The sequence below is a fragment of the Centruroides vittatus genome, unplaced genomic scaffold (assembly GCF_030686945.1).
Source record: "Centruroides vittatus isolate TY-2023 unplaced genomic scaffold, ASM3068694v2 contig_1788, whole genome shotgun sequence".
Lineage (NCBI taxonomy): Eukaryota > Metazoa > Arthropoda > Arachnida > Scorpiones > Buthidae > Centruroides > Centruroides vittatus.
The window spans coordinates 415985-439523 of record NW_027121095.1 but is presented as its reverse complement, the minus strand read 5'-3'; the positions used below and the strand labels follow the sequence as shown (position 1 = coordinate 439523).

At 30.7% G+C, this 23539-nt stretch overlaps 1 protein-coding gene across 6 annotated transcripts in view; it reads left to right on the top strand.

The window, feature by feature from the left end:
• The window catches only part of LOC136969462 (protein Fe65 homolog), a 125491-nt gene that overhangs the window by 97113 nt on the left and 4839 nt on the right, over positions 1–23539 (top strand). Inside the window, exon 16 of one of the 6 annotated variants that reach the window (XM_067263626.1) lies at positions 10665–10763. The exons of the other annotated variants lie outside the window; for them this stretch is intronic. Within the exon in view, the coding sequence (XP_067119727.1) occupies positions 10665–10724 (60 nt within the window). The 3' untranslated portion in view covers positions 10725–10763. The remainder of the gene's footprint in view (positions 1–10664; positions 10764–23539) is intronic. 6 annotated transcript variants of the gene reach the window in all.

Here is a 23539-nt window from a genome sequence, read left to right as displayed (position 1 = left end):
GAGTATAGAGCTCAATTAAGCAACATATATAGAAAAATAGGAGTAGAGAAGAATAAGAAAATAGCATACAGGAGGAACCCTACTGTATTTCAGTTGCTACGAAATGACAAAGCGCCCATAGACAAAATGAAAGTTCCAAGGGTTTACAGAATACCGGTGCAGGATAAAAGGCAGAATACGGAGCTGTATTATATAGGGGCCACGAAGAGATCGCTGGCGGTAAGGATAGAGGAACATAAAAGAAATGTAAGATGCAGGCAACCGGTTACGGTGTTAGCGAACTATGCGATAGCAGATCCGGACGAGGTGTCTATCAAATGGAACGATGCGAAAATTATACAGAAAGTGGCAAATATAAGGCAACTTTAATATACGGAGACGTGGTGTATTTGCAAGTACAATGAAAAAGAGCAAAGCATTAATTTTAAAGAATCGTATCGAATCCCATCTGCTTGGAGAGCAGCCGACATGCAGCTGGGAATGATCTGAGATTGCGCAGCCGGAAAGTTTAAAAGCATTCTAAATTGTAAAGATTTTTTTGAAATAACGGTTTTTTGTCGATCCTGAAGAAGGTATTAAAAAACAAAAACCGTAATGTTTCCAGCAATAAAAACTATTTAATAATAACGTTTTCGACTGTTTTAAACAGCCATCATCAGTTACAACGAACTTAAACAAAAAAGAATGCAGAAATTTGTATTGCTTGTGTTCTATTTTTTCTGCATTCTTTTTTGTTTAAGTTCGTTGTAACTGATGATGGCTGTTTAAAACAGTCGAAAACGTTATTATTAAATAGTTTTTATTGCTGGAAACATTACGGTTTTTGTTTTTTAATAGTTTATCTTTCCAGTACTAGTTTAATTATTGCCTGAAGAAGGTAGTAAAGCTAACTGAAAATGTTGGATTAAAGAAATAATTTAACTGCTGAGTAAAGGTTCTTGGAAGTAGTTTGTTGTGATATTAAATGTTGATTCATCTGAAAAGCATGCCTGGTCTAGAAATATACTATCAGCATCACTTTTCTGAAACATTATCTCTGCATATTATTTCTGTGCTATCCTATTATATGGATTAACTTATTGATGCAGTTGAATTTTGTACCTCTGTAAATGCAAAAGCTTTTATGGATTACCTGATGCACTGTTGTTGGTAGGGTGGATTTTATTGAGTTTTCTGAAATGCCTATTGTATCTGATTAATGTTTTCCTCAGAGACCTTACACTTAGCATGTTTGCCAATCATTGGTAACAAACTTTCCATTTCTCTGAGTTGCTTTTCCCATTTCACAATGGACACATAGGTCAGAATGATTTACTTTGCTCCAAAATTGTATTTATGCTGAAAATGCACTGTACATATGTCATAGACATTAATTCCATAAGTGATAACACACACGACATTTTCTTCTGTGAAGACCAAATGACTGATACAGAAGCTTTAACTGCAATATGCATGTGCTGCATCCTACAGTTCACCTTGTAACACCTGCCAGTTTCACATTTGCTTCTTCAAATGGAATAAACCTTTAGTCATTTGAACTCATACTTTGTATGTTTTGACTGTTTCTTTTATTATACTTCTAAGTGGAAAACCTGTATATAAAATAAGTCATTGTTATACACTGTACATAATTTTAAATACTGTAATTAAAACTTACTCTTTTGATTTATAAAAGAATATAAAAATATTTTGAATTTTTTTTATTGATTACCACCTAAAATAAAATGTATTTGAAAATCAAAGAAACTTTTAATGAATAACGACATCACCAAACACTTGATGTTTTCTGCATTTTAATTTTTATAAAAGCATCATTAATCAGAAACTGAATACTGTTATTACAAGCCAACCAATGCCGTATGTAGTTTATAATGTATCGGGTTGTAATGTTGTTGTTTGTTTACTGTTATTACATAAATTTTTACTCTAGTTGAGAATTTGCCTATGTGCCATTTAATCTATATTCAAGCTATTTCAAGATATACTTTGTAGAATTTTTTAATTGATAATTAAATCTTTTCTCTGAATTCAGAGATATATATATATATATCTATATGTTTTATATTTTTTTTAATACATGCAATGTCACTTTTTAGTTACCCTATCAAACACTTTTCATTAAAATCTGACAACCTCAAACATTCATGCCTAAAGCAGAATTTGAACCTACAATCCAACAAACTAGAAACATCATCTTTAACACATTTGGCCACCAAATAATCATACCCTAAAAAATAACAAATTATATTTTGAATATCATTATTATCCATTTGAGGTTCTGAGATGTTTTCAGGAGGCCATTCATTAAAAAAACCAGAATGATGGAAAAGCAGAGTGTGTGTGCTACACCATGACAATACACCTGCCCATATAGCATTACTTGGGTAGTAATTTCTGTCAAAACATGGAACAATGTAGCTATCACACCTTCCATAGTTCCAGGACTGGCTCCAGTGGATTTCTTGAGACTTAAAAAAGTTTTAAAAGGTTGCCAATTTACACTGTCATGGACATTAAGTAGAAGTCAACAGAGACATTAATAGTCATTCCCAAAGAAGATTTCTGCAAATGTTTCTAACAATGACCAGATTGTTGGGCTGTGTATGTCACTATAGACTCTAGTATACCTTTTAATCACAGCCGTTTATTGCTAATATTCGAACGTTTTCGGTTATTTTTAATAACCTTTCTCAAGAACGGTTACATTCGAATGCGGTCGTAAAAATTTGAACACGTCGCCAATCGAAAACGAGCTTTTGAAAAATCAAATTTTTCAAAAGCTCGTTTTCGATTGGCGACGTGTTCAAATTTTTACGACCGCATTCGAATGTAACTGTTCTTGAGAAAGGTTATTAAAAATAACCGAAAACGTTCGAATATTAGCAATAAACGGCTGTGATTAAAAGGTATACTAGAGTCTATAGTGCAAATCTACGCAGTCTTTGAAGAGTATATAGTTTGTGTATGTCACTGCAGGAAGGGCTTAGTTTGGAGGCAACTTAAACTAAACTTCAGTAAGTCTAATATGCTTCTCTGACAGATATTAGGCTGGATACTTTTGTGGGTACCGAAGAGGGATGACGAGGTCAGACCTCTGTTTAATTTCGGCAACAAGTCGGAGTGACTTGCCCACGTGTCAGGGATGGCTTTTTTGCCGGTAGGGATCCCATAGGGACAGGACTACTTTTTTATCCGGTCGAGTGTAGGAGGGAAGGTGGAGTCGTGGTAAGGCGATAAGCGAATATTCGAGCAAACAAGACACCATTTAACAGGATAACAACGATTTAATGGAAAACAAAATATACGTTACAAAAATCTGACATAAAAGGGGTGACATATAAAATAAGCTATATATCCCTATCACGCGAGGAGAGAGAGAGAGTTCACATAAGTGGGTTCCATACCTCTTGGACAATCAGTAATTCAAATATGCTGTTCGTCACGATGATCGAATATTCCCTTTTAGGGAAGGGTCCGTGGCACTTGAGGCACAATAGTCCAATATATTCCGCAGGCACACAGGGTAAGATCGCGACTCGATCTAAATCGATGATAGACTCCCCAGAGGGGGGGAAGGAAGCATCTTATATAGCTTTTTGCTGGGAAATTTGGTCACATGCATGTGCTTAGGCCATAGGTGTTCCCGGGATTGGAAACAATACGGCGAATTCGGGCGCTAACTATAAACTTAAGTTGCAAGATGATCTGTGCTCAGCGTAAGAACAATGGATAGTTGACAGTTATACGGCCGGGGACGCATATTTTCTCGTCCAGGACTATTTTTAGGCAGGATGTTTATATCCAGGACAGTTTTTAGCAGGATGTTTATAATAGGAAAATTTTCGATTCGGTATGGGAAACAATTTTATTATAATTCGTTTTATATTCGGATTATATCCGGATATAAGAAAGGGGTAATTATTAATTCGGATATAATTTAGTAAAACTTTACGTTCAAGGGGATTTCCAGATCTCACACTTTTGGACAAGCCATGCATTTTCTTTCCTACAGGCTAATGCAAGGACAGCACACCTAAAAACAAATATCTGAGACTTAAAGTATGTGTATCCTTGCAAATCATATGTGTACAGTTTATATCTGGAAAATAAATATTATATGTATATGAATCATTGTGAGTACTTGATTTTGTACAATAATGTGTTCAATAATGTTTTTGCAGTTTTTCAATCAATCTTAACACAGTATAGTCATCAGACTGTTAAGAGCACATGCAAACAAATCAGAAAGCATACAGCATCATACACTGGTATAAAATGTACAGTAATGTCTGCAATGCTCAGATTGCATATAGCTTATCAAATTTAAAAAAAAAAAGTTCAGTAATTCAGCATTTTGATAATCTGCTAAAACTTTGGTTACATAATGCCAATTTAACAAACTTTCACTGTAATAACAATAATAATAATAATAATAGAATCCAGTTTAAATTGAATTTAGAATACCAATTATAAAATAAAAATATTTTTTAACAAGTCAGATTCTTTGGTATTTGACTGTATTTAATATCAATATATTTTTAATATAAAATTTTATTATAAAATATAAGTGTGCATTGCAGTACTTTTATTTAATGAAAATTGTTTACATTATGAGATAGTATATCATTGTTTGCCAGTTTAGATTAAATATATGAAAGAAACTAGTTCTTTGATAATATAAACATATATAAAACGTTTATATTTCTGTTGATTAATATAATAATTTGTGTGTATTATTAATATATTTTTATTTCTTATAATTCTTTAATATATTATAGATTCTTCAGATATATAGAATTTTATCTAATTAATGAAATGCAATTTTGTCTATTTCAGTCCAGTATTTTACAACCTGAAAAAATCTAAATACTTAATTCTAAGATACCTAAAAAACACAGTTTTTTAGTTATTTTACTAACGAATTTTTTTAATGTTTCATTGATAAATTTTAAAAATTACCTTAAAAAATGACAAGTTTATTAATGAAATTTGTTAGAGCATTTAACACATAATTAAAAGATACAAATTTTCACTTTTATATGAAATTAATTGTTTCCTCTTTCAGATCTTGGTTTCTTTCTTTGAATTTTGAAAAATTCCTGTGCTTATTTTTGAATGTTACTTATTCATTTTAAACTATTATAAAATTATATTTTTTTTTCTGTTTTTAAATAAAATGAAAAAACGTCTGTTGAGAAAATATATTGCATATATTTTCAGAAACATTACATATTCTGTTTTTCTCAAGTCATAGTTGATTTTGGATTAATTAATATAAAAGAGTAAATAAAATAAAACAGTAGAGTGCTGGTTATTTAGATAAAATTTATGAAAGTATATTAATTTTGCATCTGTTTTCATGTTATCTTTTTAATAGAAACTAACTAATCAAACTTATTTTATTTAGTTCTATTTTGTAAGTTTAAAGCAATGTAAAATTTGAAATTTAGTTTAGTAAAAAGAGAATTTTTTTGCATGCTGAATTATATTAATTTATATGGAATTAAACTTTACTTATTAAATTTTTGAATTAATTAAATAGTTAAATGTTAATCATAATTTTTAAATTAATTTATATATTTTAAATGAAATAATAATTATTATAAACTCATGATTTAACAATTGAGTTTTGAAATCTATATGGGAAAATATTTAAGTTATATAAAAAGTATTTCATGAAAATTTTAAATAATCATTCATTTAAAAAGCAAACTTAATCTAACAAACCCATTCTTTTGTATTTTGTGATAATATTTGCCAGTTTATTTCTCCTCTGAGAAGAAAACTTACCAAATCTTATAAACATAAAAATCTAAACTAATGTATATGAAATTATATATACAGTATGTAAAGTAGATAATATATATTATATTATCTACTCCACATACATTATATCACTAGATAAAATATATAATATATCTATTAGTTTAGGGAATATAACTTACGTCAAATTGCTTAAACTTGTAGTAACTTTATTAACTGGATAGAAATATTCTTTTGATTGTTTCTTTTTCAAAATTACCAATTACATTTTTAATAATTTAAAATGCTGTCAGTTAATCAGACAATAACATTCTATTAATGTTTCTACCTAATTTTACTTAATAGCATATATGTGAGAATGGGGTTGGCACTGGAATACCTCTCGTCTCACTGAGGATGGCCATTAATTAATCATCAGAAGTTAATAAATATGCAAATACCTCAACTTTCTGGAAATTTATTGTAAAGATCTCCTAACATCAGTTAGGATAAAGCCTAACTAGACCAGGTGTAACAAAAAGGGAGAGAGCACACACATGCCAGTACACGCACTTACCATACAAAGAAGAGGTCATCTCTGAAGAACAAAGGGGTTATACAGCTCATACAACACCACCTAGTGACAACAATATTTGAATCCCAACATTATATTCTATGAAGTATAAAATATATTTAAACAATTAATAATGAGTAAAAAAATTTTCCATTACTTGTGATAACATGTTTACTTTATTTTATGACTGTCAACAGAAATATAAATTTAAAGAACTATTGATGTTTGATTTCCTTAATTTCAATTTAATATTTTTGGTTTGTTTTTTTTCATTATCATGTTTGTGAATAAAGATTAACTTTATATTTTGTTACATTCAATTAATTTGATAATTAGATAAATATTTTTGTAAAATGGTAAAGCCTAAATGACTGATATTGATATTACCATAATAATGGTGTTATCTCTACATTTCATTAGTTTTACAAAACTAAGCAAATAATAAATTAAATATTTTCAGTATCTTTTAAGCCTTCTATTTCTAGTTTGCTTGATGCATAAAAATTACCATCTGCTTTTTTTAAAGTGTATTATATATAATTTTCAAGTTGGAATTTGATAGATATTATGCAACTGCTACAGTGGCGTAGCGAGGGGGTGTATCATGCACCGGGTGCCACTCACAGAGGGGTGCTCAAATGATCTGCAATACAAACTATATGTATTTCTGGGGGGAGGGGGGTGCCAATAAAGTGTTGTGCCCCGGGTGCCAGTTATGTTTGCTACGCCACTGAACTGCTACAAAAAATAAACAGCTTTTTCAATATTTTTACAACTTAGCATTTAATTTCTGCATATTTTATATTTTTATTTTTTTTTAACACACTACAATAGAACTGATTAGAATTTTTATTTGAGTATTTTATTTTGATTAATACAATATAAAAAGTTTGTAGCTAAGAAAAATCTTTAGTGAAGGTCAGATTATATAAAAAGTATAACAATTTAAAAGAAAGTATTGTTGATAATTAAAAAAAAAATTGGAAAAATGAAGATTATGATAGAAAAAGAAAAGATATACAATTATATAATGTAAAAATTTCTAATATTATGCAAGCCAATATTACAAATATATTAAAAAAAGATATTTTTTTTAATATAGTTGTTAAAATTTTTATATTATGTAATATATTTAAATAATCTTATATATTTTAAAATATGAGGTATGAAAGTTTATTTCTATATTTTTTTTCCTTTGATGATCTTTATTTAATTTTTAAGAGCAGAAGGTAGTAAAATAAAATAAAATTCATTACATTTTGTCTGTCCTCAAGAATCTTTAGGATAAGTGTGTAAACTGAAATCATTTGAATGTTCTTTTCATTCTCTCTTCCTCCTCTAAAAACAAATTGTGTTGAATTATGTGTTTGTAGATATTTACTATTTTATAATGTAGACCAAACTTTACATATTATGTTAAAAAATAATAATTTAAAAATATTTTAAACAGTAAAGTTAACATGCTTACAAGAAAACAAATTGTATAAACAATTTAACAGATCTCAGTCCGAAAGTCTGTTAGAGACATCAAAGGACATAGTTCAATTTATATTAAGAAGTCATTAACAAATATCATAAAATTTAAATTACTCTTTTATGAATGTATGCTAGTAACATTCGCCAATTTAAAGGCATGTATCATTATTATTAATTTATTTTGTGAGGTTAACTGAGGGTAGGAGATGGAAGATGATTCTTATCTTCTCTACCTCTTAACGGCACAAGACCTTGAGGTCCGACCTCGTTAGTCGAAAGGATGACTAGGGATTGAGCGGTCAATGTTTATTTACGGATGAGGATCGTAGGATCCTGTTCACATCAGGAACTGACACCAATCTATCAAATTTCTCGCGGATAGATACGCGTTAATTTCGGAATCGTGAGATGCCAGATGATGATAATGGAGGAAGAAACGCACACTCTTCTATAGTTAAATAAAAATACCCGTTTATTTTGGGATTGATATGAAATACATCAATTAACATAATTGGAAGTATTATTTATATTATTGAATTGAATTATTAAACCACGTCTCGATTGACTAGAGAGAGAGAGTTTACAAAACATCGCGAGTAGGATAAATACCTTAGTAATCCTGAGATTGTTGATAAAGTCTGAAGAACGAGAGTTCGTTAGAATATAAGAGTCAAATTGACTGAAGATAGATGGGATGGACGGCTTCAACGGCGGGAGACGATATTCCACGGCACTCACACACACACTTGACAATTGTCGATACTTTTTTCTTCTTGCATCATCATTCGTTTTCCTTTTATTTCGGGATCTCGGGTTCGAGATTTCACGATGCACGTCAAGGGTGAAAGTCCTTTTTGACCAATGGTGAATTACATGATATAATTATTTTTCAACAGTTAACTCATCTTCTACAAGGAAGTATTACCATGGGAACAAAGGTTTATGATTACTTTTTATGAGAAAATTTGTCAGGTGTTTTTCTGTTTTTTGTTTCTGTGTTTGATTTAACCCTAACTTTTGAAAATCGGTTGGCAAATAAAATAAAAAAATTAAATCGAATCTTGTTATTCTTATATTCGGGTCTTTCACAATTTTTTATATGAAAGCTTCGATTGCAAATACTTAACTAAATTTACAATGTAAAAGATGTGTTTTCTCCTCCTTGTATATGCAATTGTGTTTTATTTAAATGACATAATTCGATTTTTAAGAATATTTACATATTTATTTTATATAGAAATTTAATTCAAAATGATTTTTTAAAATTATTTAGAAGCAACTTCAAAAATGCATTTTATAACGTATTTTAATTAAAAATTATTGTTGATGATTAAAGTACTGTAAATACACAATTTTTATGTCAACAGTCTAAAAATAGGAAAAGACTTAGTGTTTAATGAAACATTAGATAAAAACAATTTCCATTCTTTTTGCTAATAATTATACAGTTATTATAATTTTTTTAAATGATTTAATGGAGTATTAAAAAATAAATTTCAATGAAACTTTTAGTCTCAGGAGAAGCTTTTATTTTTACACAGAGGAAATATTGTCCTGAGGGGTTTCAACACAGGGATTATTGTCCTGATATGTATTTGTACATGATCATTTTTTGATAATTGACTTCCTTTTCTTTACATATAATCCTAGTAATTTGAACAATTTTATAATAGTTAGTTAACAAGAGTGCACTATACAGTAGAGCTCTGCCATACACAACCAGTATGTTTTAAGATTTTTTGTATAAGTGGAAATTTGCATAAAAATAATTAACCCTACTGATTGTTAAGTATTTCTCTTATGCTGCATGCCTTTTTTCTTTTCTTACTAAACATATAAGATTTTATTTTTTCTCTCCCACTTTGGTTTATCAGAGCTACCAGTATCACTGTCCTTGCATTTTGAAGCAATTTGCAAAGTAATTAGCATAAATGATATAAAAAGAAACACTGATATTACATGGACATGACATGTTACAAGTGACAACTCCAGACAAAGATTGATGTGAGTCACAGTAACACATTTCCAGAATGAGAATGAGCAAGATGCTGCAATACACTTAAAAAGTGAACAGATTTAGTCCACAGTTATGAATTTTTATTTGTATTTTTAATTTTTTTTATCACCAATAACATAAACCTGAAACCGCACAGTTCAGATTTGTTATTGCAAGTTTGCATATGGTGAAGTTCTACTATAATTATAAAATTATTCTAAATTTTGGAAAATGGGTCAGAAATCAATGTTATAATTAAGGATTGTATCATAGTTTTTAATAGGACCATTATGAAGCAGATTTGCATATTCCAAATTATCCCATTCAAAATGATTTGAAATTCATTTTAAGAGAAGTTATAAAATTGCAGTTATAATATTCAAAGATTAAAAATAATTTGATATCAGTTGTCTTTATAAAGCTGAAAACTTCATTACAAGATATTTACTATAATAATATAAAATTTAAATATTATGGAGTTATTTTCTATATGTATATTTTTTAATTTTAAAATATCTCTAATCAGTTATATTATAAAATGTTATACACTGTATTCACAGCATGGGCTTACAAAATTTCTGTATAATTTACTTCAAATTTAATATCGAGTGAAAAAGACCTTTTCTTTTTCATTTATTTAATGGATTTCATTAATTTCAATCACCATATGCTTAGAATAATAATAAGCCCATTTGAGAATATTGTGTGAATGAATGTAAATTGAGTTGCTCAGTTCAGTAGTCTAACTCAAATGTTTCATATTACCTATCCCACTGTTTGATATAAATTTAATTATTCCTGCAAGGCATAGATCAATACCATTTCACTATTCAAAGGCAGGGTAGATAGAGATTTAGTATTTCTCTCTTTTTTTAGCTGTGCAGAGAATATGAAAAAAATGGACGAATTCAAAATAGGCAAGTGGATACAATGTGACCTATAAGCATGGCTCTGATTAAAATCAATGCTTTGCTGGTAATGTTATGCATGTTTTCAAATTTGTAAGCTTTGAAATTTATACAGTTTTATTAATTGTTTTCTAATTTATATAATACATTAACCTTTAATTAATTCATCCAATAATAATAAATTTATTTATAAGTAACTCAAGTACTGTTTTCATGATAATTCTTAATAATTAACTAAATAATCTGCACTCTACTGAAATAATTATTAGGATATTTATGTTTCAATTGTTTAAAAATTATTGAAATTTTATCATCTAATTACTTAATTTTTAATTTTTATATGTCTTACATTTATATTAAATATTTAAGTAATAAATTATTTGAATTTCTAAATAAAGTTTTAAATTTAAAAATACATATTTATTTATTTATGACTAACTACAACATACTGGATGAACTTGTTAGAAGTATCCCAAGGAATAACAACTCAAAGCCTGATGAGTATATAATAAATCACCAAACGATCGCCTAAATATCGAGCTACAATTAGCCATATTGTAGCTTGATATTTAGACGATCGTTTGGTGATCTGTTGTATCACAAGGAGTTGGCAGTGCTGCAAGTTGAACTTTGCAATGTTATGAGCCAATAGTGTAACAAACATGGGTGGTTCACAATACAATGAAGTCTGACTTGTAGCATCACAAACTCCTCGTGCTACTACTTGTAAGTTCTTCCATTTTATCACTCTAGAAAAATATGAAATTTTAAAGTTTAATCTTATATTTCAAAACATACATATATATATGTAAAGGTTCCTTACTTAGAATAAAACTATTTTTACATTCATTTAAACATTCTTAAGTAAAATTATGTTAAGGGTGTGAATTACATTAGACAGCTTCTATAACTTAGAGTTAAATGATACTCTTTCAACATCCTTATTATCAGAAGAAAAATTAGAAATGAATAGTTAATCTTTATTTTTTGTAATAGAATATCAAAATATTTTGTGAAATAAAATTGTTATATAAGTTCTAAAAAAACTATTTTATTTTTAAAACTTATACAATATTTAATTAATAGTTATGCAACAAATATTTGGTTACTATTCAGTATTCGGCCTATTTTTCGCTATTCGGCCAAATACCAAATATTTAATCACTATTTGGCTGAATACCTAAAAACAAGAGTAAGAAATAACAAAAACACAGTAAATTAATCATTTTGGTATTTAGATTTAATGTTATTGGGTTATTGTTGTTTGTTTATATTTATTTATAACTTATAACCTGCAAAAAATAAAAAACAAAATAATATTAGTCACATGTATTTACAATTTATAATTACAAAGATCAGCACACATACACACCTATTCGTTCGAGAATGTTGCACATCTGAGGGTCTGACCCTGCCTATCCTTCTTTTTAAGCACTTGTCTTTGCTCTTCCCTTTCTCTTTCCTCTATCGCTCTAGTCCACATATGCCTATGCATACATCATAATGTGCACGTACGATACTTTCGATTCGTCACTTTTCTGTCATAGATTTCCCATTTTACAATTACGTGACTCATAGCCTGGTAATAACGGAGAGAAGAGACAGATAGGACATTGGTATAAGTCACAGTTATGATTTCACAGATTCGAGACAGCTTGGTAGCCTGAACGGCCCCAGGCTTTTGCCTGTTCATGCTAAGTGACTTTCATTACAAGCATTTAGCTTTCCGAAGTCTATGAGAACAATTATTTGGCATTGACAGCCATGAATTTTGTGCCAGTAAGCTGCCTCGACTTGTTCGCTTGTGTTATCAAATCAATTTCATATTTATTTTCCCATTTTTACTTCACGATCCTTCTCTGTTCTTTTTCCGTTATTTACATGTGTAGGTCATTTCATTGTTATCCACATTTGATATCATCACTTATAACATACTGCTATGACAGTCATGTCTGTCTGCCACAACTGTCAAGAATTAACGTGATTGGTGAAGCGTAGTGACAGCAGGCCAATAGAGAGCAAGGTGTGTGATCCTTGCCATAATGTGGTTTGTGCGCCAATTTTTGTACGTGCATTAATCAAGCCAAATAGTCAAAGTGGTTTATCTAAATTCAAAATTTGCTTTCTTATGAAGAATCAACACAAAACAGAGTTTACATAGTCCACAATACCAAACAAGACAAAAAAATAGAAAAAGATTTAGTATAGCACATACATTGGGAAAAGCAACTGAATACATATTGAGAAAATTGAAAGAAATTTGAATTAGTGTGTCATAGAACATCAAAAAGTCCAAAGGACAACAGCTTTAACCATCTTAACTTCATATGAGAATTTCCAACCAAAATGCGATGAAGTGAAACTTATTTACACCACAGACTAACAAATTTTATTCTGGCAGAGGTGTTATATATGAAAACATCTAATGCATGCAATGTTTCTATGCTTAAAATATCAAATATATGGAATTGCTTTATTGCATGTGCAGAAGTACGCTGAAGTGCCTGTAAAACTGGGATATCTCTCTAATATTTGGTAGGTCCACTTCTGGACATAGAACTGCAGAAATATGACAGGGCATGGACTCCATGAGCCTTCTGAGGAAGTTTCTTGACAATGGTGTTCATTGTCAAGAGACTTCCATGCCGTCTAAAGAGCAGTCCACAATTTTGGAATATTTATAGGTGGTGGATCTCTGCTTTAAGTGGAATGGTACAGTACATGGCAACCTAGATATACTCAATAATGTTCATATCTGGTTAACAAGGGGGCCAATTCATGACCATAAACTCTGATGACTGTTTTCCAAACCATAATTTGACAGCTGCAGATCTGTGTGCTGACACATTGTCTTGTTGGAAGAGGCCAAATCCATTCATGAATTAATGTAATACATCTGAATGAATATTAGCATAATGTTCACCAGTCAGAGTCCTTTGTAGCTATATAAGGGGTCTTAATTTGTGTCAGCTGAACTTGCCCCATACCAGAATCATGCCATCACCAGTCTGTATAGTCTCTTGTTGACATGCAGGATCCATTGATTCATGGAGGTTTTCTCCATATGCAAACTCTTCCATCTGCCCAAATCTGTTGGAAATGTAACTTATGAGGTCAGGCTACTTGTTTCTAGTCTTCCAGTGGCAGTGGTCCTGAGCTCAGAAGAGCATAGAACTCTTATGTTGTGAAGTAAACAATGGCACTTGGGTTGGAGATGACGTGTAGGGAATGTTGTAGTCCTCATGCTGATATTAGTAGCATCTCCAGCATTGAACTGTGATGTTACTTGCTTATTGTTTGAAATGAATCTTGACAGACAACAAATTACAATCATTGAGATTTTTTTGACGGCAACTTTGTAAGTTAAATGTTTTACTGGAATTATTGTATTCGAGGTACACCCTTGAAATGGTTGAATGTGAAAATCCATACTTTGTATTTCCAAAACACTATGACCCATTTCACAAGCACCTGCTATCAATCCATGTTGAAATTTGTCTAAATTGTGATAACTTGCTATTCTCACTGTGCATTCACCCTATGCTTCTACTGATGTCTGTCACTATGTACACTTTTCATACAGATGAAAACTGTTATGAGAAAGAGGTGCTGCTATGTGTGACTGGGGAGGGTCAGCACCTCTTTGGTGCCTCGTCAGGACTGACACCACTGTGTCTCGTGCAACACAGAAGCCACAGCAGCGAAATTGTTTTGGTTAGAAAGTAGGTCGCACGAGTGGCCACATATGGCACGATTGGATTCGGATGGAGGCAAGAGAGACATCATTGGAAGCAAGACACTCAGATACTAGGTTAACAAAACAAATATCCATTTATTTTTTGTTACTAGATTTACAGGCCAACAATAGCAAGACAATTAGACATTGGATATGAAAGTGACATGGATGCATTTTGGCATTTTGACATGGCCGTTTGTAAAAACGACCACAAAGCGAAATTTGTGTCGTGGCTTTCATGATATCTGACCACGACGTGTTATGGTGATTAAGAAAAGCCATAATGCATTCTGAATGTTAGCTGATGCAACCACGATAGAGGATCATACTATGCACAGTGGTTTGTAACTTTAAAATATGGATTCTAGCCTCAAAACATTTTTATTTACAATTTTTAATGCCAAACAACATTAGTTCTATAAGTTTTCCTAGAAATTTAATTTTCATACTTAAAAAGCTTTAAAAGAAAAATGGGTTAATGTTATCTTAGGTAGCCAGATGGCAGCTTGTCTCTGAAACAGTGGGGACGCATGTACTAACCTAACCTATTCTAATAAATTACCATAATTATTGCCAACCAAAATATTAGAATAGATTAGGTTAGGTTAATACGTGCGTCCCCACTGTTTCAGAGATGAGCCGCCATCTTTGCTACCTAAGGTATCACTAACCGAAAAATGTATAGAGAAAAATACACATTTTTTTCTTTTGTTTTGCTAAAAAGTGCTAAAGGTCTAACTACTTGTAGGTGCTTGATACACAATGAAATAAAAATCAGCTGCTAAAGTTAAAAACCACTGTGTGACGGATTTTTCATGGTTAAAAGCCACCACACATTCTGGATGTTAACTAATAACGAGGTGATGATAAGAAAATAAAACTTTCTTTTTCATTATGATTTATTTATCTTCAATCATCTTATATAAGTAGGTAACAAAATTATTCATCACATACAGAAATGTAACTTTGTTACTTTTCAACATTTAATCATTGAGGAAAATCTGTATGGTGTTTGAGATGTCAACATTTTCTAACAATTAATTTACTAAAAATAATTAGTTTGTCAACTTTTATTAATAAGGAACTTTTATTAATAAATCAGTCATTTTTATGAGAATCGAGAATGTTGCAGAGTTATTTTCACTGATTGTTTTTGAATTGATTATCGACGAAAACCGAGGTATCACTGTACAGTGTACATCCATGTACGTAGCATCAATCTGCATTATTTTTGGCTTCTGTTGTTCTATCCTAAAACCTTCCAGTTATAAGGGAAAACAGAATGGTTTCAGGCTAAAACTTTTTCCAGTGAAATTTGTGGAGCAATGAGTAATAGCATCAGAACACGGGTAGTTTTACCCTAGATTTACCCTAAATATAAGACTACCTGAAACATTACTCTGAGAGATTGAAATTACTCTAGAAAAGGGAAATTACCCTAGAAATGGCAGCACTGGTCAAGAATGAACATAATACAAACTTCGCAAGTGTTTGCAATGCGCCCGTTGACAAGTTACAACCTATCCTTCGTATCGTATCGCTAACATTCAGAACGTGTTATGGCTTTTCTTAATCACCACAATGCATCGTGGTCAAATATCATGAAACCCACGACACGAATTTCGCTTTGTGGTCGTTTTGAGTTAGCCATAACATGTTGTGGCCATTTTACAAATGCCACAATGCGAATTTCACTTTGTGATCATGTTTACAAACGGCCACGAAGTGAAATTTGTATTGTGGCCATTTTGAAACGACCACAATGCATTGTGGTCGTTTCTTTTTCACTCAATGAACGATTTCAGTCTTTGAGCTTAACATGTATATTATATATCCAACGTTTCTTAGTCCATTCTATGTTTTCACAATCATCCAACGTTTGATATCTCAGTTCATTCCCAATTTGTTTCCTTTTATAATTCTGCTATTTTAAACATAATTACTAAATTCTTGTAGGTGCTGTTCATATACTTTTAACTTTAATGTCTAATGTCATTACAGATCCTGCATATACAGTAAAACCAGAATCCCATGGTGTCAAATTTTCCCCATGTCTGCAGGTTTATGTTTTGAACAGATTTTAGTATTTTTCTTCTCCCCCTTTTTAACTTTAAGCTATACCAGAATAATGTTAAACTTATTTTTATAGTAAAATCATTTTTATTACTTATATAAGAAATATTTTATTACTAGCTTTAATCTAAATTAATCCAAAATAATTCCAACTAAAATGAGAGTATTCAAATGCAAGAACTGTTCAGTTCTAAAAGGTTCTCATTGTTTCCAAAAACTTGTACTAGATATTCAAATACTTCTCATACATGATGCTTATGAGCTCATACAATGATGAATTAACCAATTAATGTACAAAAAAACTAGAGTCTCACTCACTCTACTGTCAGAAATTCTGATCACATTACAATAATATGAAAACTAAGTTATCCTGTGATCTGACTTCTTGAGAAATTTTAATACTCTAATTAATTTCAATTTCTGTAATTATCAACAATGTTAATCAACTTGTTTTTGAATACTTGGTTCCAGATAGTTACTAACTATGTATAAGACAAATTGGCAGCACTGTTTTACTTTCAGATATAAAGATACTGGTTAGAACTATATGCAGAGAATTTTTGATTTAACTGATAACCAAAAAACCAGCTAAATTAAAAATCCATTACTTAAACGTTTTCATCCATATATAGCAAACATTGTCAGGTTTGATTAAAAGACTATAGAAATAGAATGCTAAGATGAAAGCCGGAACAGAACAAAGTAATGAACACACTAACCTTAGCAGGATGGTGAAAAAATTAACACAAAACAAATGCTTTCGGTCAAGTAGACCTGTTTGTTTTCACCATCCTGTTGGGAGAACATAAGGTTAGTATGCTTGTTATTTTATTTACTTATCTGGTTTGTGGAAGAGTGAAACATTGGAACAGAACATTTTAATTTAAAAAAAACACAAAGTGCAATAACATGACTGTTAGAATGATAAATCTGCTACTGGTTAGGAATCTCAAATAATGCTCTCCATGTGGATGAGATAGTCTTTTTCCTTTTGATTAACTGCTGTTCCCTTTTGGATGGCTTTATAAATATCAGAGTTTTTGATGATACCTTAGCTGCTGTGCAGAGAAGTTGCTTTCTAAGGCTGGAATTGTGTTCTATAATCCTTGCCCTGAGGCACCTAGCTGTAGCACCCACATATTCAAATGCGAGTATGGTCTTGCACGGGTATACTATATATACTTGGTAGGAGATGTCTTCATGCTCAGTGCTTTTCATTTGTAAGCGTTGAGAAGATAATAGGCATTCTTTTATAAGCAATCCTTTTGTTAGTATTAGTGATGGAATAATTAATTGGAGTTGGAAAAATCAGACATTTTCCGGGAATTGAAATCACGACAAGATTTACACGACTCCAGATTTTTAAAATGATTTTTTAATAAGAAAATTAATTAATTGTTTCAGTTGAGGATTAAAAATTTTTTAAAATTATGATTTTAAGAATTAAATATTAGTTTAAGTTATTAGAAACTTTCATACCGACAAAGCAGAATACTTGACACCCCATACACAAGGTGATGTCTGTTGTGGCAGACTTTTCTTTCATGTACTCAGAGCAGTTAGAGATTGCATTTGGTCAGTAATAACACAGGTCTGCAAATTTCAACTAATAAAAAAAACTGTTTGGACTTAGATGTAATTTTTACTAACAACTATAGATACAACTAAAAACAGTCTCTCAAATGTTTCCATCACGTAACATTTTGATATGAAGGCTTTACAAAGTTTTGTCAAAAATTCATAAAAGCATATTATGTTGATGTTGACATATGTAGTATATACATATGTATAATAATGTTTTAATTTATTTTAATGTGGAAAAAATTACCAATTTCAGTTTATTATTAATGTATATGGGTACAAAAATACAACATAAGCCACTAATTAGCTTTGGTGCATATATGTTCTGATATTTTTTGCCCTATAACTGCATTTTGTAGACCTTCTCTTATGTTCTGCATCTGGAATGGCCCTATGCATTATCCAACAGTAATCTGCCATCCCATCATCCCTGGTATCTTCTTTCCATCTCTTTAATGTCCTGATGGAATCTTTGGCCCTATTCTTCACTTACAACCCCTAGATTTTCAGGAAAGTAATTCAGGTGCAAGTTCAGAAAGTGTACTTTGAGGTTCATATTGCAGCCCAGTTTATGGTACTTAATTAACAAAAGTTCTCTACTATTTATTTATAATTGGGATCTGTTGCAATATTAACTTTATCTGAAATAAGATTAAAATTTATTTTGTAATACACAATAAAACATAGAGACTTTTCAGATTTATTTCAAAAGATTGATTCTGAATTTTTTATTCTTAAGCTTGATGTTTATTAATTAATGTTAATACCATGCTCATAAAGTAAATCATTAATTTTTCTAAAGTTAACTTTAGAAAGTATTCAGAAGAATTGGAATTGGGAGAGACCTTGGTATTGTCCCATCACTAATTAGTATGTCAGATAATTTTTCTGTAGACAGAACAAAGGGCTTTTTTAAGTCCGGAATGCTTTTGCACCAGAACTTAGAGGCTGAGCAATTGTGCTCTGACAACAGGCCTTCTCTAGGTATTGTATAAAATAAGGCCCTTCACTCTATCTGCAGAGAAATAACCTAATGTACTAATAAAAGGATTGCTTTTGAAAGAACTTCTGTGATCTTCTCAATGCTTACGAATGAAAAGCATTGAACCAAAAGAAGTCTCTTGCCAGGTGTTTGTAGTGTACCTGTGCAAGACCACAGACTACACTCTCATTTGAATATGTGGGTGCTACAACTAGATATCTCAGAGCAAGGATTAAAGAACACAATTACAACATTAGAAAGCAACTTCCCTGTGCTCCTCTTGCTGCCTATACCTTGGATGGTGATGTACAAGTGAACTTGGAGAATATGCATTTTCTGTACTACCCACACCAGCTAAGGTATCTTGAAAAACTTTGATTCATAAAGCCATCCAAAAGGGAACAGCAGTTAGTTATGAGGAAAAGGACTCTTATCTTGTCCATATGGAGAATGTTATTTGAGATTCTTAACTGGCAGCAGATATAACACTGATAGTCATTCACATATGTTTTTAATCAAACATGATGATGTCATTGTATATGATGAAAGCATTTGTAAAGGATTTTTAATTTTGCTGGTTTTTGATGTGTTGCATAACTCTGCTTACCTTGTTACTTTTTATTTTATTCTCATTGTTTTCAACAAATTACATTTATTGTTTATTTTCAAAGTCTCTTCTTAGAAACTCATCTGATTTTTAAAAGTGTTCAATTCTATTCCTGGTTTCCTAATATTAACAAAGATCCTATTCTCTTTTTCATGTGATCTTTGGTTCACTGAAAAGATTCAAATTCATTCTTGGAATACAGTTTATCTTGCTTTATAGTAACCAGTATATTTTGAGGTAATTTTACTTATTTGTCAACAGCAATTGGAATCTTAATTTTCTACTTTATCCATATTCAGGTTGAATTAAATTATTCTTACCATTTATGCATTAGACAAATTTTTTCTGGCTTATAGTAAAATTTAACATGGAAAAATTCTTCAGAATGGTGTAATTTTCTATCTAGACAGGTTTTACTGTACTAGTACAACATTTTTTCATCATTTCTTTTTGTATGAAAGTACTAAATATATGCCTGACATATCTTAACTTTTCTTATTGTTTATCATTCCAATCCATCATCCATTCAAGGCATATGAACTTACATCAATTGTTTGTTTACAAAAATGTTTACAGAACTCAAGATTGTCTTAATTTTTGAAAGAGTAAACATTGCACCAGGCTGTACCAATTGCCTGCACTTTTGCACAGTTGTATTTAGCTATATCCTGGTGCATAACTTCATAAAAACTCAATAAAACATTTCATTGAGTTTTTATGAAGTTATGAAAAACATTTAAATAAAAAGAAGTGTATAATCAATTGATAATTTTATATATGATTAATTTGTTATCCAGGCCTTCATTCAATCCTTGCTTTCACATGAATTAATTTACAACAAATAAGCACACAGGTCATTCACTACATAACTGAGGATGACAATTCACCCATGGTCCTTCAAGGAACTAAGCCAACTAAAGCAAGATATTTGAATTCAACTTTGTAGAGATGTCTACAGGCAGTGTGTATAAATAAATTAGAGAAAATAATGATACATGCAATTAGAAATGGCATAAATATATTTTGTATACTTTAATGGATGGAACTAAGAAACAAATTGTAGATAAACAGTATAGTAAGATAAATAGAAGAAAAAGAATTATTTAGAAATGAAAAAGAGAATACTTCCATGGTCATATATGTTTATGGTAAAATATATAGGGTTTAAAGGAAAGTCTGTACACCACCTATAATTTTTAAACCATTGCTTAGCACCATGGAAGTAATTGGCAACTATAGAAAAGTGACCATGCACAATCCTTTAACTGTGATTTCAGTGTTTTTAGTGGTAAAAAACAGAACTAAGGAAAACTAACTCAGAAACTAACAGAGTTAGGCTAAAAAATTCAATTACAGTGGGTGATTGGTTAACGAACAAATCAGATAACGAACACTTTTGCAAAAGATTTTTATGTTCGGACATCAAACACTTCACAAAACATACAGAAAAACAAGCAACGTAAATAATGAATACCGATTGGTCTTCCCTTGTCTTCAGGCAACAATTCGAAACTTTTCGGAATATCTGAGAAATAAAGAAGAGCTCATAATGGAACCTGCAACTGATCTGATGACAGAAGAATGCCAAGAACTCTTGAATGAAAAACACCAAGAAACTTGGCGAGATATGTTTTCTTTTGAAAAAGAGGATTAATGCCAACATCTGCTATTAAAAATCTTTTGAAGAAGTGGGAGGATGTCAGAACAACGGTCTTAGAATGGCATCCAAACCAGATTGAGGTTAATAGGCTTAGGAATCTCTACAATTACAATGCTATTAATTACTTCTGAAAAATCTTGAAGAAGAGAGGAAAGCAATTGATACTGGACAGATTCTTTAATCCCCCACAAACAGAAAAAACATGACTAATAAAAATGCAAGACTGTGTATATATGTATTTTTATTATTACATATAAATAAACATAGTAAGAAAGTATATATTTTTTATTTTTTGGGGTCTCCAGAATGAATTAATCAAATTCCCATATAAAACCTATGGTAAATCTATAATTGGTTAACAAACAATTCAGATAGCAAACAAAGTCTTGGAACGGATTATGTTGGTTAACCAATCACCCACTGTATAAAATAAAAGAGCATTTTAAGTAAAAAATAGTAAATATAAAACATGGCTGATGGTATTACATTTAATTGTATAAATGAATATAAAATTGCAACGTTTAACAAAAGTAAAATACTTTGCTTCCGTTATTCTTCCATCGTTTGCTCCAGTGACAGTCCACAAATTCACAAGCACGGAGGTGACGTTTCTTTTGGGGCTACTGCCTCCACAATAAAATGCAAATATGGTAAAAAATGTCCTCTAGCCTTTTGAGGCTAGAGGACATCAGGCAGTAGCCGAAATGAAACTGTCATTGAGCTAATGCGGACTTTGGTCATGATGGACTGTTGTATCACAGTCAGAAAATTTGCGAGCGAGACAGGAGAACATCAGTGGACAGCGAACTGCCTGAATGTGGTTTGCTGTCCACTGATGTGCAGCCATCTTTGAAGCGGTTGTACCATTCCTTTATCCGTGTGTTGCCCGTGGCATTGTCCTCCGAAAGCCTGTTGAATCTTGCGAATGGTTTCCTCTTGAGTATTACCAAGCTTTTGGAAAAATTTGATGCAATATCGCTTAATGGAATCTGACAAACGCTCCCTACACGTTCTCACTCATTGGCCAACTGCCAGCAACTGACGCTTCCTGCAGGTGAGAAAAAATTCAGGACTGCGCATGACTGTCCCCTCAACATCTCCACCGGAGGAGGCCTCCCGCACGTCATTGGTTTATGCGGGAAAAATAAAGGTTCAATACTTTTTGAACACTTCTCATATATGGCTTTTAGCCATATCTGTGTGCAAAATAAGTGTGGAAATATGGTATTACAGACCACTTGTCTTTCAGACAGGTGGTCGTCCAATTCTTTTTGAAGGAACCATGGGTGGTCGCCATAACAGGTTTTACTGTATATATTTTTAATTGTTTAAATTTATTTATTTTTATGATTGAATAATCAATATTTTTTGTTAGAATAACATTTAAAGATATCATAGAATGATAACCTTACTTTTAAAAATTATAAAGAATAAAAAAATAAAAATTATGAATTGTTTTAAATATATATCTACAAATTAATTAATATATAGAAAATTTTTCATAGTATTAAAGAAGCTATTGTAAAATAAATTTTATAGATTGTCATATAAAATACTGATGTAAATCTTTAATAACAAGAACTTACCAATAATAAGAGGATATTTATATTAAAAAGTTTTACCTTAATTGAGACATGTCATAATGATATTAAAAAATGAGAGGCAAAATGTTACAGTTGATCTCATTGTCTCCAAAATAAAATTATTTCAGTAAATTTTGAAACAGATTTACCTTCATATCTTGATGTATACATTTATATGAAATCATGTCAAAAAATTATAAAATTACCAAAAATATTTTCATAAGATTTTCATGAAAGCTATGTATGTATGTATTAAATTATTGGAAAAAATTATCAATTTGAAATTTAAAGATGAAAATTCATACATATATTTTTTTAATCTTTACTATAAAACATATTGTATCCATTTAACTTTTTTTAAATTGAGTAATATTTTTATATTTAGTTTTTTGAAGTTTATTTTGAATTATATTGGAAAATCTGATTAATTAATTAATATATAGAAAATTTAAATTTTAACCGTTAAAAATGAATAGAATCATAGCATTAATTTTCCTTTACTAATATTTATTCCAAATGTTTTGAAATACAACAGCGAATGCCAAGAGATGATTTTAATATTAATGCTAAAATGCACTAAAACATAGTACAGTATATGCATTATTTATTTTAAGATTTTCC